Source organism: Callithrix jacchus, chromosome 17 (genome assembly GCF_049354715.1).
Source record: "Callithrix jacchus isolate 240 chromosome 17, calJac240_pri, whole genome shotgun sequence".
NCBI lineage: Eukaryota > Metazoa > Chordata > Mammalia > Primates > Cebidae > Callithrix > Callithrix jacchus.
In genome coordinates this window covers 45683581-45700325 of record NC_133518.1, presented here as the reverse complement: position 1 = coordinate 45700325, position 16745 = coordinate 45683581, and the positions used below count along the sequence as shown (strand labels likewise).

At 37.8% G+C, this 16745-nt stretch overlaps 1 protein-coding gene across 26 annotated transcripts in view; it reads right to left on the bottom strand.

Moving 5' to 3' along the window:
- The window catches only part of PIK3CB (phosphatidylinositol-4,5-bisphosphate 3-kinase catalytic subunit beta), a 165884-nt gene that overhangs the window by 17622 nt on the left and 131517 nt on the right, over nucleotides 1-16745 (bottom strand). For 11 of the 26 annotated variants that reach the window (XM_078354111.1, XM_054246992.2, XM_078354108.1 and 8 more), the window contains 6 exons: nucleotides 14650-14771; nucleotides 10627-10770; nucleotides 9288-9387; nucleotides 4783-4961; nucleotides 3856-3965; nucleotides 2340-2433 (listed from right to left, as the gene is read on the bottom strand). In XM_078354111.1, coding sequence (XP_078210237.1) covers nucleotides 2340-2433; nucleotides 3856-3965; nucleotides 4783-4961; nucleotides 9288-9387; nucleotides 10627-10770; nucleotides 14650-14771 — 749 coding nt within the window. The remainder of the gene's footprint in view (nucleotides 1-2339; nucleotides 2434-3855; nucleotides 3966-4782; nucleotides 4962-9287; nucleotides 9388-10626; nucleotides 10771-14649; nucleotides 14772-16745) is intronic. The other 15 variants (XM_035278411.3, XM_054246997.2, XM_054246994.2 and 12 more) reach the window with 3 other exon arrangements.

The following is a 16745-nucleotide window of genomic DNA, read 5'->3' as shown; positions in this document are numbered from 1 at the left end:
TCACATGGTCAGGAGATCAGGACCATCCTGGCCAACACGGTGAAACTCCATCTCTACTAAAAATACAAAAATTAGCTGGGCATGGTGGCATGTGCCTGTAATCCCAGCTACTCAGGAGGCTGAGGCAGGAGAAGAATCGTTTGAACCTAGGAAGTGGAGGTTGCAGTGAGATCACGCCATTGCACTCCAGCCTGGGCGACAGGGCAAGACTTGGCCTCAAAAAAAAAAGCTTTTTCTAAACTTTTATTCTTGAAATACTCTACAATTTAAAAGATACATACGTATATATACATACATATAGACACACACACATATTTCTTTATATCTATATATCTTTTACCCAGTTCTTTATATATATATATAAAGAACTGGGTAAAAGATAGTTAATCATCAATTACTAGCACAGAAAAAAAGTTCTAAAACTGTATGAGCCTATACTGTATCATGAAACATACTTAATGGCTTTTTTTCCCCCTTGTTTATAAACAGAGTACACACTCATTGTAGAAAACTAGAGAAGGAGGTATACAAAGTAGTGGATGGGGGGAAAATCTCCTATAATTATACCACTAAGAAATATCTATAAAACCTGTAATCTACAAAAGTATTTTTATATCTTACTTCTTTAACATTTGATGATAAGCACTTTTTCCAAATTACAGCAACTCTCTATAAACAATATTTAAAAATACCTGAAGTATTAGGTCATATGGAAAGGGTAATAACTTTAAAAAATCATTATTCTACTATTGAACAGATATTCAAAAGGGTGGCCTGCTTTTCTTACTGTAAATAAAAGGAGAAATATCTTCGTATGTAAATCTGTCTACATTTCCAATTTTAAGGTAAATTCTGGAAATACTGGATAATAGTATATAAAAATACCTGTGTTTTTATTGCTTCAATAGCACTCTAGACTGGATTATCATTTAAGAAAATCTTTGTTAGGATATCAGCGATATCCAGTTGTTCTTTTTTTTTTTTCTTTCTTCAATTTTTGAGACAGAGTTTTGTTCTTGTTGCCCAGGCTGGAGTGCAGTGGCATGATCTAGGCTCACTGCAACGTCTGCCTCCCTGGTTCAAGCGAGTCTCCTGCCTCAGTCTCCCAAGTAGCTGGGATTACAGGCGTCCATCATCTCATCTTACTAATTTTTTATATTTTTAGTAGAGATGGGGTTTCATCATGCTGGCCAGGCTGGTCTCAAACTCCTGACCTCAGGTGATCTGCCCACCTTGGTCTCTCAAAGTGCTGAGATTACAGGCATGAGCCACTGCGCCTGGCCCAGTTTTTATAATCTGTACTTCTTACTGAGAATTTTCATATTAGTTTCTTTATATATATATATATATATATGTGTGTATATATATATATATTTTTTTTTTAACTGACTGTGGGAATTGCTCCATTCCAATTAAATGTATTTTTTATTTTATTTTTTGAGGCAGAGTCTCACTTTGTTGCCCAGGCTGGAGCGTAGTGGGGCAATCTCTGCTTCCTGGGTTTAAGCAATTCTCATGCTTCAGCTACCAGAGTAGCTGGGATTATGGGTGTGTGCCACCGCGCCAGGCTAACTTTTGTATGTTTAGAAGTGATGGGGTTTCACCATGGTGGCCAGGCTGGTCTCAAACTCCTGACCTCAAGAAATCCACCCACCTCGGTCTCCCAAAGTGCGGGGATTAAGGCGTGTGCCACCATGCCTATTAGTTTATTTTTATACCTTTCAAGAAATGGCTTTTCACTTCTTTTCCTTATGTTCATTTCTATGGGCTCTTTGAATATTTACTCCTGTTCTGTTCATTGTGAATATAATTCCTAGTCTTAGGCTTGATTTTATGTTTCCTTTTTTCTGTCACCATACCACACCTCTTCTATTCACTATCTACCCCTATTGATGGTGGCAGGCTAAAAACCTGAGAATGCACCTAAACATTTTCCTCTCTTTTCCCTTGGTAGGTAGAGAAATGAATGTCCCTGGGCTAAGTATAAAAAGGTACAGGTTCTTCTCTGGCCTTGTCACTGCCATGACCCACAGTACACCCTTCAAAACCGTATACTGGAATGTAATTCTTGCTGTCTGTCCAAGCCTTATGAAAGTTTAAACCTATTCTTTCTTTCTGGAATTTCAGTCACCTGTATAGTTATAAACTGAAAAAGTTTAGACAAGACAACATATTTGAAAGTACACTGTAAAGTGCTATATAAATATTATGAACAACAACTAAAAATAAGAACAAGAGGGGAGGAATTAACAAAAAATTATAGATATTTTGCTGTGGAAAGACTGCAACATGAGACCGAAAAAACAAAAACAAAAACAAAAAAAATCACTATATCTCACCGAAGATCCAAACCAGCTTCTTTCCAGAGTAAATCCATCAAGCGCAACATTTGGAGTGTCAACATATCCTGTCGTAAATCTAAGGGAAAACAAACTACTTCGTTATAAGTGCTTTCCCTTTTATGCCCTGTAACTCATTAATTCAAGATTAAATCAGTCAGAATTAACTAAAAACGTTAACTAATGCTATGCTAATATTTTCGCTAATTTTATAACAAATAGTACACTCACTGGATAGTATGTCCCTATAACATTATTTTAGAAATTATATTAAAAGATTTTTTAATTGCTTATAATGTGTAAACTACTATACTAATTGTATGCTGTAACACTGTTTGTATTACATGGTATGTGTATTATATTAATTACACAGCTAATTTTTTTCCTTCTTGCTTGCTTTTAGGGTTACACAGGGAGTCCTTAAGAATCACATAATTAATTGAATCACGAGGTCACAAAACTGTAATGGTTGAATTTATTCACATGTCTAAGGGTATTTTCAGGGAAGAGACCACATGAAACTAGTGACATCCACATAATGACATCTGTATGGTCAAGTGGCATTAAATGTTTAGCAAACCTCTATGAGTTCTTTATAAGTTGTAAGCACATATTCTAATAAGCACATTTACTTATGTTATCTCAACTCCTTTTAATAGCCCTGACATACAGATACTATAATCCTCATGGATGTGAATAATCTGAAGTTCAAGCAGTTTTCTATGACTTGTTTGTAGTCACATAACTAACAAGTCACCACTGCCTATTGGCTGGTGTGATTACTTCAGAGGCATTTCCTCTACAAATGGTGGGTCTGTCAGGTGCTTTTATTAAAATACAAAACTATGGCAGCAAAATCAATATTGCTATTACTGAAACAGGATGTATGAATATATTACTGAAAATATCCTTGCCTGGGCACAGGGGCTCATGCCTGTAATCCTAGGACTTTGAGAGGCTGGAGTGGATGAATCACTTGAGCTCAGGACCTCACCACCAGCCTGGGCAACATGGTGAAACCCCATCTCTACAAAACATAGAAAAAGTGAGCCAAGTGTGGTGGCATGTGCCTGTAGTCCCAGCTACTCTGGGGGCTGAGGTGGGATGATCGCTTGAGCCTGGGAGGTGAAGGATGAAGCCAAGATCGTACCACTGCACTCCAGCCTGGATGACAGAGTGAGACACTGTCTCAAAAAAAAAAAAAAAAGAAGGTAAAAATATTATCTCATATTTCAAAAGCTTTTTAATCAAAGGAGTAGACATACTTGGTATTTTGTAGGAGAAAATTTAGGTTCGTTAGGACAGTGTATTTCAGTGAATGGTATAAATCATTTTCTAAGAAGGAAAAAAAGGCATTTAGGACATTTTGAATTTGACTTTATGACCATTAATAGCTATCTTCATGGCTGCAAACTGCTAAACACTTTCACTACACATCACCTTTCAGATAAGGCAAAATGGCAACAAATGAAAAATTCCAAGGAATTTGATGATGTTAAAAAAGCTCAGTACTTACCATCACCATTTTTGAAAATCACTCCAACTGAATCCTCACCAAATACTTTGTTATTGTATACCAGCCACAAAGGCTTCATTTTGGAATCCATGTATTTGCACTTTTCAACACTAAAATCAAGAAAATTAGTCAACTTCAGTGTAGTGATACACAAGACTATACTTTTACCATGATATAACAGGCTTGGGAAAATTCCTCACCTATTCCTTTAAGGTCTGCAGAGGAGTCAAAAAAGTCCCACTTGGTAGAAAAGCAACCATGAGGACAGCCTTGGATGACATATACTGATGCCAGATAGGCTGGACTCAAAACCCAAGATCTGCCCTTCTCACCTTCTCCACTTAAAATTCCTCCTCTCATTTCCTTTTGTTTGTAAATTATTACATTTAGTGAATAAAAAATTATAACAAATCATTGGATTAAAATTAGAACTATTATGAGGTCATTCTTGATTTCTTAACAAGGGGTTCATTTGAATACTGACAGTACACTGAATAACAGAGTATTATTTTTCATTATCACTTTTGTAGGAAATGAGAAAATGAGAAATAAGTTGCCAAATTCACTCAAGACAAGATCTCATTTTAAAATAGGAAAATCAATCAGTAAACAATTTACTATAGTTTCCAACATTTTGCTTGTTAGGACTATCAACTCTTAAAAATCAGTAATATAGAAAATAAATTTAATTATATATAACTGAAATATGAATTCGTTTGTAACTTTCACTAAACCCACAGGTAAGTTTAGCTGACAAGCATATATTCTATTGAATATAAACACAGCCTCTGAGAACTTTTAAGACTTTCCTTCTTTAATTATATTCTATCTCCTGAGGCTGACAGCTGGCCCTGCTATTCCTCTAAGGCAGCGACTTTCTGCTTGCTATTTCATAGGAGACTCACTGAACAAAGCACAGTCACTTACTAGAGTTCCGAGAGGATAACACATGGGTTCAGGGGTGACTGCAGGTCAGAGAGGGCTTCCCGGTAAGCACTCTGTTTTAAACAGGTGTGCATGGCCTCCTTCCCTTTGGCTCTGTTTAACTTCACTGCATTCAGTTTTATTAAACTATTTAAAGTTTTTAACTTATTGAGGGCTTCAACCTGAAAAATAAGTTCCCCACACAAAAAATTCATTTGATTAAAAATAATAATATCATGTGATCATGTGACTAACACCTGCTCCCAACACATAAACATACATAATCAGCTGAAGTAAAAATAGTGTCTGCTTTATGAAAAGTATTTTACATATAATAAACAACTTATTTTTAACAGTTGTTATTTATGGCATCATTTTCAAAGTTGCTTTAAACCTTTTCTTATAAATTTGAGAAAAGCAGTCATAGATCATGGGTATTTAAGAAGATAAATGTGGGCCAGCACTTTGGGAGGCTGAGGCAAGTGGATGACTTGAGGTCAGGACATCAGCCTGGGCAACATGGTAAAACTCTCTCTCTACAAAAAAACACAAAACTTTGCTAGGCATGGTGGCACTCGACTGTAATCCCAGCTACTCAGGAGTCTGAGGCACAAGAATCGCTTAAACCTTGGAGGCGGAGGTTGCAGTGAGCTGAGACTGAACCACTGCACTTCAGCCAAAGTAAGAGAGTGAGAAACTGTCTCAAAAAAAAAAAAAAAAGAAAGAAAGAAAGAAACAAAAGAAAAGAAAAAGAATATGAAGCTTAAACTATTCAAAATTCTGCAATTCACTGAGTAGTAGAATTTAATACATCACTAATCTAAACCAGTCCATTTGGCCAATTCCATAGTATAAGAGAAAAAGCTATGTAGAAGTAACTCTGAGGTTCTTGCTATTCAACCTTAATATCCACTTCTTGTCATCACTCTTGTACCATATCTCAATATATTCTCTTTCCATTAACAAAATAGCTAGAATGAATTATTGTCTAATAAAGTGTGAATACAGACATAGTATGTTATTCAAATCTAAATTACTTGTTTTTACAATAACTATGGCTATCGAAACTTAAGCAAGTAAAAAAAAAAACTTACGCAAGTAGTACAAGGTGTATCAACAACGGCCAACTAAATCAAAACCATTACGTATAAAGTTCAACTTTAGGCTGGGTGCGATAGCTCACGTCTGTAATCCCAGCACTTTGGGAGGCCGAGGCAGGTAGATCAGTTGAGGCCAGAAGTTTGAGATCAGCCTGGCCAACATGGAGAAACCCCATTTCTACTAAAAATACAAAAATTAGCCAGGCATAGTGGTGTGCAGCTGTAATCCCAGATACTCAGGAGGCTGAGGCAGGAGAATCACTTGAACCCAGGAGCCAGAGGCTGCAGTGAGCCCAGATCACACCACTGGACTCTCTAGCCTAGGCAATAGAGTGAGACTATGTCTCAAAAAATAAATAAATAAATAAAGGATAGGTGCAGTGGCTCACCCCTGTAAACCCACCACTTTCGGACGCCGAAGTGGGTGGATCACTTGAGGTCAGGAGTTCAACACCAGCCTTGTCAACATGACGAAACCTCATCTCCACTAAAAATACAAAAAGTAGTCAAAAGGGGTGGCGCATGCCTGTAATCCCAACTACTCAGGAGAGGCTGGAGAATTGCTTAAACCTGGAAGTTGGAGGTTGCAGTGAGCCAAGATCACGCCACTGCACTCCAGCCTGGGCAACAGAGTGAGACTCCGTTGCAAAAAATAAAACAAATAAATAAATAACAATATATTTCAACTTTTCTATTTGATAACTGAGGGTCCTTTCATGTCATATTATGTAAAATTCATAACAACCTCAACCAACCATAAAGGAGAAACATTTTACTTTATATCATTAAAACTGGAAAAAACAAATGTTAAAAATAGAATTTAAAAATATACTGGTTGAGCATGGTGGTTCACGCCTGTAATCCCAGCACTTTGGGAGGCTGAGGTGGGTGGATCACCTGAGGTCAGGAGTTTGAGACCAGCCTGACCAACATGGAGAAACCCCGTCTCTACTAAAAATACAAAATTAGCTGGGTGTGGTGGTGCATGCTAATCCCAGCTACCTGTAATCGAGCTGAGGTAGGAGAATCGTTTGAACCTGGGAGGTGAAGGTTGCAGTGAGCTGAGATTGAGCCACTGCATTCCAACCTGGGCAACAAGACTGAAACTCTGTCTCAAATAAAAAAAGTATACTGTATGTAACAAATATATAAAATATGTATATCACAAATACAAACAATGTGGCTTGAAAATCCAACAAGAGATTTAATTTATATCATGTTTTCATTTTTTCTTTTGATGTTTTCATTTTTGAACTCTACTTGTATACAAGGAAATCACAAAGACTATGTATGTAGGGAGATGAATTTAAGCATGGAGTTTCCACAGAGGCTCGGACCTTGCTCACAGGAAACTAGGAAGGACCTATGCAGCTTTATGATAAAATAGAGATGGCTGAAACTTGCCAAGTTACCCATCTGTTAAAACCACAGATCACTCTACTTCTCAACAGTTTCAGGAGCTGTACAAACACTAATGACAAGGCAACCAGATAAAAACTGGGCTATGAAAACAGGAACTTTTTAGAAGTATTTGAAATTTGATACTTCTTCCATGTCTGTACAGTTGGAAAGTTTTGTGCTCCATCTCTAACTGTGTTGATATCCACTTCCTGGAACAGTGTCCTGTTCCATAGTCCCTATGGCCATAAGTCTAATACTTCAAGTGTTTCAACACCTTGTCGTTTTATTAAGTTTACAGTAATAGCAAGAACTGCCATGTATAAGGTAAAGTCTTCCTCTCACAATTTATCAATCAAAACAAAAAAAGGAGTAAGAATAATTTGTTCATACATATATCATCCTTTTATTGTCTTTAACATGAAGCTGAGGCTCCAAGAAAATAGGCAGTGTGGTAAACAGTCATATGATGATATTAAACAAATTATGACTAACTGTGGCCTAACATGCTTTGGCAGAAAATTTGAATTTTACACATAGTACAATGAAAAATTATTGAAAGAATTTTAAAGGGGAAATGATGTAATACAATCTCCTTTTTTTTTTTTTTTTTTTTGAGACAGTCTTGCTCTGTTGCCCAGGCTAGAGTATAGTGGTACAATCATAGCTCACTGCAACCTCAAATTCCTGGGTTCAAGCAATCCTCCCACCTCAGCCTCCCAAGTAGCTGGAACTACAGTAGCAAGCCACCTTCTAATATTTTGTAGAGATGGGTCTCACTATGTTGTTCAGGTTAGTCTTGAACTTCTGGGCTCAAGTGATCCTCCCACCTTAGCCTTTCGAAGTGCTGGGTTTTCAGGTGTCAGCCACTGCATCTGGCTACATCTACATTTTTGTTTGTTTGTTTGTTTTTTGAGATGGAGTTTCGCTCTTGTTACCCAGACTGGAGTGCAATGGCACGATCTCGGCTCACCGCAACCTCCGCCTCCTGGGTTCAGGCAATTCTCCTGCCTCAGCCTCCCTAGTAGCTGGGATTACAGGCACGTGCCACCATGCCCAGCTAATTTTTTGTATTTTTAGTAGAAATGGGGTTTCACCATGTTGACCAGGATGGTCTCGATCTCTTGACCTCGTGATCCACCGGCCTTGGCCTCCCAAAGTGCTGGGATTACAGGCTTGAGCCACCGCGCCCAGCCTACATCTACATTTTTAAAAGGTCACTTTATCTTCTGTGTATAGAATGTGGGGCAGGAGGAGAGATGTAAGAAGGGAAACAAAGGGCACAATTTAGGAAGTTAATGAAGAAGTCCAGTGGAAAAAGAATAATAGCTTGGACTAGGAGGGTAGCCATGAACACAAGGGAAATAGGCAGAGGTGTGAGATATATTTCAGAATTCTATAAAATTCAGAGGATTAATAATATTTGATTCCATGTTGCTGTGAAGAATAAATGACCCATAATAAGTGATGAATAAACATTAGCTATTATTACCATCATTAATGGGCTTTTCAAAAAGAAGAGATCAGAAAAAGTTTTTAACATCATGAAAAAGCCTAAATACTAAAAACACCTAATGGAAGCCTATGAGAATTCCTGTGGCACCACAAATGAATTAGAAAAGAGTAGTTTATCTAGAAATTAGGAATCTGATATAAAAATAGGGTGGAGCTGGGCATGGTGGCTCATGTCTGTATTACCAGCACTTTGGGATCAATATAGAATATATTAGGAATTCTAATTATTTTTCAGGTAGCATTCAGTAAATATTTTTCTGCTAAATTCATTGAAACTTAATTTCTTGACTTAAATTTTGATAAAAGAATTTATTAATCAGGTTATTAGTTACTGAGACTTCTAGGAAATAACGTGGTGGGAGAAATGGCATTTGATAAAACTGATCAAACACTATGTACCAAACTGAACATGAAGATTAAAACAAGCTAATATTCATGCTTTAACCTTTGTCTGTCAAAAAAAAGAAAAAATGAATAAACAAAATAAGCTGATACCTGCTTGGAAAGTACTTTCATGTGCCCCACACTTCCCCGACAGTATGCTTCAAGGATGACACCAAACTGTACTGAGACAGCAGGAATGTGCACTTCCGACCTGCAGGAAGTTAATGATATCCAAATGGTTTATCAAACACTTCAGATCATCAAATAAATATTGACTTCTTTATTCTACAAAAAAATAAACATGATGGCAAGGTAATTGTGTGCATTATTATTATTATTATCTTTTTTGTTTTTTAGATGAAGTCTCACTCTGTCGCCAGGCTGGAGTGCAGTGGCAAGATCTTGGCTCACTGCAAGCTCCACGCCCCAGGTTCGAATGATTCTCCTGTCTCAGCCTCCCGTGTAGCTGGGATTACAGGCATGCACCACCATGCTTGGCTAATTTTTGTATTTTTAGGAGAGACAGTGTTTCACCATGTTGGCCAGGTTGGTCTTAACTCCTGGCCTCAAGTGATCCACCTGTCTCAGCCTCCCAAAGTGCTGGGATTACAGGCGTGAGCCACCGCACCCGGCTATTTTGTGCATAATTATTAGTGAGATGGGTCAACTTTCCAATTTGTTAAACTTCAAAGTTCAAAATCTGTGTGATTCTATAATTAGTTAATTCTTTATTCCAAGAAATCTAAAATGTGCACATCTTAACCTGATTTGCTTTTTGTAGGGGTAAGGTGATCTTACCAATTTAAAAACATTAGGCTAAAACAGAGATCTATGAAATCCAACTAGCATTATACAACTGACTAATGCCCTGATTAGCAACTATTTCAATTTTTTTCTCACTTAAAAACTGGTGTACATATTTGAAAAAGGAAGGAATACTTATTTTGCTATTCCCTGAGGGATTTAAAAACTAAGACCGAATGAACGAGAAAAGACTAGTTAAAAATAAGAAAACGTTCTAGAACAACACAAGGAATTAAAAAGGGGGGGGATCTATGAATAATAAGAAAATCATATCCAGAAATAAAACTTCTAAAATCAGCAGCACAATATTATAGAGCTTATTGCCTTTGAGAAGCTCAGCAAAGAAAAAGAAGAAAGAGGAAAAGGAAGGAAGGAGGGAGGGAAAGAAAGAATAAAAGAAAGGAAGAAAGAAGAAATCAAGCAGGCATGGAGGGACACATAAGGATCTTGAATAACTGAATTACTTTGTCAAATCATGAAAATCAAGAGTACAGGTATCAAGAAATAGGAGAAGGCACCAAAACTATACATGTTATAAACGGCTCAGAAATAAATGAAAGCAGCTATTTATTCTATTAAATATATTATGGTGATTTATAATTACTAAAGCACATGGTAGGCTCAAATTGAAATACAGAAGACTTACCTAAGATGCCAAAATAGAAACTGCCCTATCCTCCGATTAGCAAGTGCTCTTTCTAATAGGAATCTAGAGAGGGCACAATCAAGAAAAGGCTCATACTTTAAAACTTGCACCAGTTGTAAAAGATATTGAGAAAGTTCTTCATCACTGAAAGAAGCAAAAGACAGTGAGTAAGCAAACAACCTGTGGCAGTAAAAGATCCCTTCCTGTCAAACTATCAAATGTGAACTTGTTGAAACACAATGGTTCTTTTGGGTCAGGCTTGTTACATGCATGCCTTCACTGAACCACTGTTAAAACACCACAAAACAAGCTAAAGATTGCAGATAGGGAAAGGGGGGTGAAGAGCGTAAAAAAACAGATACAAGAGACATTTTAATCAAATGAATTAGATTGTGATATGGTTTGGCTTTGTCCCCACCCAAATCTCACCTCAAATTATAGTCCTTATAATCCCCATGTGTCGAAGGAGGGTCCTGGTGGAGGGTAAGTGAATCAATGTGGCCCCCCCCATGCTAATCTCATGTAGTGAGTGAGTTCTCATGAGATTTGATGGCTTCATGAATGGTGGTTTCCCCTGCTCGTTCCCTTTTCCTGACACCTTGTGAGGATGGTACTTGCTTCTCCTTTGCCTTCCAGCATGATTTTAAGTTTTGTGAGGCCTCCTCAGCCATGTGGAACTGTGAGTCAATTAAACCGCTTTCCTTGATAAATTACCCAGTCTCAGGTATTTCTTTATAACAGTTTGAAAACAGACTATTACAGATGGTTAAAACTGATGACTGTGCTGAGTTACCAAAAATATTAGACACTTCAATACTGATTTCTCATCATGCTAAAAAATTTATGTGCTTAGTTGAACAATCATTTTTAAAATAAAAATCCCATCAGTAATTTCACAATTTATTTTCCTTTGCTATCATTAGGGTTAAGTAAGTTCTCCCAGATAACCAATGAACAATTAAAATCTTAACTTCAAATAGTTTGAAAGATGAGAAAGTGAATACATTTATAAGTAGGAATTGATCACTGAATTCATATAACATACAATATTGTAATTAACTGAGCTGAATTAATTAAGGTTAGTGGCTATTTTGTGTCAATCTCCAGACCATTCACCTGTAAACACACTCCCATCAGAGGCAATTCCAGCAGTATGAGGTAGGAAGCCCAAGTGCTCCACTTAATGTCTATAGTCTTGGGTAATAAATGGTTAAGGAATTAGTAGTCTAAGGCAGATATCTGGCATTGAAACCCAGGGCATTATTTAAAAACAAAACAAAACAAAAAAAAAAACCCTCATAATCAGAAAATTTGACAATGGAAAAACCACCAGAATTAGCTACATGGAATACACAGATCATAGCAATCTCCTCAGAGGGATCAATGCATTTAAGAAAAACACTTGGTTCAGCCCAAGGAGAACCAGGTGGCCCCTCCACAAGAGGTCTCCAATGCAAACTTAAGGAGATGGTGGAGCAACTGGCAATTCAGTTTCTAAAACTACCTATAAGACAGTCTCGATTAGACTTATTGTAAAATTCATGCCAATTATATAATCTGTAAATAGTGTAAAAGTTAGGAAGTATAGGAATAGAAGGAGGCTTCCTCTTCTCTCACATTTCTAATTTCACTCCCCAGAAATAAGCACTGTTGGTGAGTCTGGGTAATTTCTTTTGGATATCATGTAGCGTAAAACATACAAAATTTTAAAAAGAAAAAATGATCATAGTATCCATACTATTTTGAGAGCTTTCATTTTTCAAAAACCATAAAGTACATAAGCCTCATTTTTGAGGGTAGAAAGAAAATAGATAAACTTCATTGTTTGAGACATTCATTTCGTCAGTGAATCTCATAGATTCTCACAAATGCACCACCCAAAGGAGACTGTACAAACATGTTCACTGCAGCATTTTTTATAATAGGGAAATATGGAGAAAACTTAAATGTTACTTAATAGAGAATTAAATAAGATATATCCCTATGACAGAATATTATAAAGTAAAGGAATAAATTTAAACATAATGGGAGACACTAACCTCAAAATCCTAATGTTGACTTTTTTGGGGGGTAGGGGGGTGGGGGACAGAGTCTCACTCTGTAGCCCCGGCTGGAGTGCAGTGGCACAATCTTGGCTCACTGCAACCTCTGCCTCCCGGGTCCGGGTTCAAGCAATTCTCCTGCCTCAACCTCCCGAGTAGCTGGGATTTAAGGCACGTGCCACCATGCCCAGCTAATTTTTGTATTTTAGTAGAGATGAGGTTTAATCATATTGGCCAGGTTGGTCTCGAACTCCTGATCTCATGATCTACCTGCCTCGGCCTCCCAAAGTGCTGGGATTACAGGCGTGAGCCACCAAATTTTTATTTTTATTTATTTTATTTTTTGAGACAGAGTCTCACTCTGTCACCCAGGCTGGAGTGCAGTGGCACCATCTCAGCTCCTGCAATCTCCGCCTCCAGGGCTCAAGTGATCCTCCCACCTCAGCCTCCCAAGTAGCTGGGATCGAAGGTGCACACCTCCACGCTCAGCTAATATCTCCGTATTTTTGGTAGAGATGGGGCTTAACCATGTTGCCCAGTCTGGTCTCGAACTCCTGGGCTCATTGATCTGCCTGTGTTGGCCTCCCAAAGTGATGGGATTATAGGCATGAGCCACTACACCTGGTTGGTCTTTTTTCCTTTTTTTTTTTTTGAGACGGGGTCTCGCTCTGCCACCTACACTGGAGTGCAGTGGTACAATCTCGGCCCAATGCAACTTCTGCCTCCTGGGTTCAAGTGGTTCTCTTGCCTCAGCCTCCCAAGTAGCTGGGATTACAGGCGCCTGCCACTATGCCCAGCTAATTTTTTGTATTTTTAGTAGAGAAGGGGTTTCACCATGTTGGCCAGGCTGGTCTTGAACTCCTGACCTCAAGTGATCTGCCCACCTTGGCCTCCCAAAACGCAGGGATTACAGGCGTGAGCCACTGCATCCAGCCATCTAGCCAAATTTTCAAAAAGCAAGATATAAACTAATGCATATGGCAAGACATACTTGTGCAATAACGATTCCACATCTATATTTTCACAGACATATATGATGAAACAGAAAAATGTGATATAGAAGCATACACACCAAATTCATTATAATGTTTACCTCTGGGAAGGAAGATAAGTAATTAAGACTGAGTAAGAAAACTACAAGGACTTCAACTTTAATTGTAATGTATTTGCTTAACAATATATATTTTTAAACCCATGACAAAAATTAACATTTCTTAATTCTGGATGGTGGACAGACTGTGTGAAGAAAAGAGGTAGCACAGCAGGTTTGGCTATTATTCTTTAACAAGTCTGCTTATAGGATCGGCCCATGGCTGGCATCTGGGAATTAGATTTCCAAAGGTTCCTACCACCTTCCTAATTGATTGATGAGTGGCTCACTGCACCTAAACTGTTTGTGTAAACAATGGTTTATGTTGTATAACCACTTTACTCCTAGGAGTATAGAAATCTGGTACATGCTAGGCAGAGGGTGCTTATGTGATAGCCGCCAGTAAAAACCCTGGCCACCAAATCTCTAACAAGCTTCCCTTGCAGACATGTATTATCACAATTCACTCCTGATAGAATTAAAAGTGTTCAGTGTGACTTCATTGGAAAAGGACTCTTACAAGCTTATGTATGCCTGTTTTCCTCATGATTTCACCCCCATGAATCTTTTTCTCTATTCGAATTTTGCTCTGTATCATTTTGCTGTAATAAATTATATCTGTAAATGACTATATGCTGAGTTCTGAGTCCTTCTAGTGAGTCATCAATCCTGAGGGTGATCTTGAGGACCTTCGGACACAGTATGCTTTTGTTTTGTTCTAGTATAAATGTTGAGTCGGGGGAAGCGGCAGGAGTACAGGAGCAAATGCTTTCTCTGAACTGTAAGTAATTCTGATCCCTTTTCTTTCTTACAAGACATCAAGGACACACCCCTGTCCCAAACCCACCCAAGCTATTCCTTGCCCCAAAGAAAACCAGCTGCAGAAGATACCTCATCTGTCGCAGGCAGCCTACAGCATATTCTCGAACATACTGGTCTGGATAGTTGAAATCCAGAAGCTCTAGGGCCTCCCGGGGGGGCAGTTTAGGCCAAATCTGAAGCAGTGCCTGAAGCTGTTTAAAAAATGAAAATGGTTCAGAAATAATGGGGGACAGAAATAATCTAATTTTCCTTGACACAAGAGCACTGAGATGGGTCAAAAGAAGACAAAGCACACTTTTAATTACTGAGGCCTCAAAAATCCATTCCTGTTAATATAAACTAATAAAGATCGTCTTTGTTGTTGAAACATTCTATAGACAAGTTGAAAAAGCTATGAAGTACTTACCCCCAAATAAACTTTATGGGTGAGAGTGAAAAAAATGTTTAATTTGTATGTAGCCCTCATAAAACTCAAACCCCATCTGAGAAAATCTTATTCCTTAGTATTAATTTCACTCATTGGATTTTCTTGGGTATAACATAAGTACCACTGACATCAATGTTATGGAAAGTATATGATATATATGCAAGATCAGTGCTATAAAACTATGGTAAATAGATGGCAGTGATTAGAGGATTTTCTTTCAATTGATTGCTCAAAGTCTTATTGGGAGAGATGGTCTGGTCTGCAAGCACTTGCTGGCTGTCTTATGGATGTTATGTTTGATTTTCAGATCAATCAGCTTTGAGAATTCAATAAAAACAGTTAATGTTTTATTACTTAAGTTATTCAACCCATCATTAATTATGGCAAACTCTCTCCAAAAAGTCAGTATCCAGCAGCTAAGGATATTTTCCCATATCAAGCAAAAGTAAATAAAAATTAAGTTTACTAAAGATAATTTAACTTAATATTTTCAGTTGTTTTACATTTAATAAATATTTTTGGGAAAATAATACTTTTGAATAATTTTCTAAAAATCTAATTACTCTATTATTAGCATATATTTATATAAATTGTCTTTTTTTTTTTTTTTTTTTTTTTTTTGGAGACTGAGTTTTGCTCTCGTTGCCCAGGCTGGTGGAGTGCAATGACACAATCTCAGCTCATTACAACCTCTGCCTCCCAGACTCAAGCGATTCTCTTGCCTTGGCCCCCCCCCGCCCCGAGTAGCTGGGATTACAGGTGCCCACCACCATACCCAGCCAATTTTTTGTGTTTATTTTTAGTAGAGATGGAGTTTCACCATGTTGGCCAGGTCTCCAACCCCTGACCTCAGGTGATCCACCCAGCTCGGTCTCCCAAAGTGCTGGGATTACGGGCATGAGCCACTGTGCCTGCATAAATTGTTAAACTATATATGTAATTTGATACAATTCACTTGTGAAAAAATTACATAGATAATTATTTAGCAAATACAGTGAAATGCTAGTAGTTTTTAAATTTAACTTTTCTTTTAAGAGACAGGGTCTCATTCTGTTGCCCAGCCTGGAGTGCAGTGGCACCATCATAGCTCACTACAGCTTTGAACTCCTGGGTACAAGCGATCCTCCCATCTTAGCCTCCTGAGTAGCTAGGACTACAGGCACACACCACCTAGCCTATAGGCAGGACTACAGGCACATACCACCATGCCCAGCTAATTTTATTTTATTTATTTATTTTTGTAGAGATGGGGTCTCACTATGTTGCTCAGGCTGGTCTCAAATTCCTAGCTTCAAGTGATCTTCCCAACTCTGCTTCCCAAAGTGCTGGAATTTTTATGGTGGCTTGAGCCACCATACCCAGCTTAAATTTTAACTTTAAACTTAAGTTTTACTTAGTTATTCTTAACCCTGTATTAAATAAAGCTTGCTCTTTTTTTTTACATATACAGCATGGATACACATACAGTACATGAACAGATGTACCATGTATCTGTAAAATCAAAATCTCAAGGGTTATTGCACGGAAAAAAGGTCTATAAAAACTCTTAAGGATATAGTGATGAAAACCCACTAAGAAATACTGGTATAAAGACGTAAGCACCAACCTCATCCCCACTTTTTCTCCCTACTTTGCCCAAGGCCCTAATGGACCAGCAGTTTTCATTATGGGCAGAAGAGCTGGGAAGAGACTATTTTCTGAGGTTTTGAAACAGCAGTAATAAAAAAAAAACTTCTAG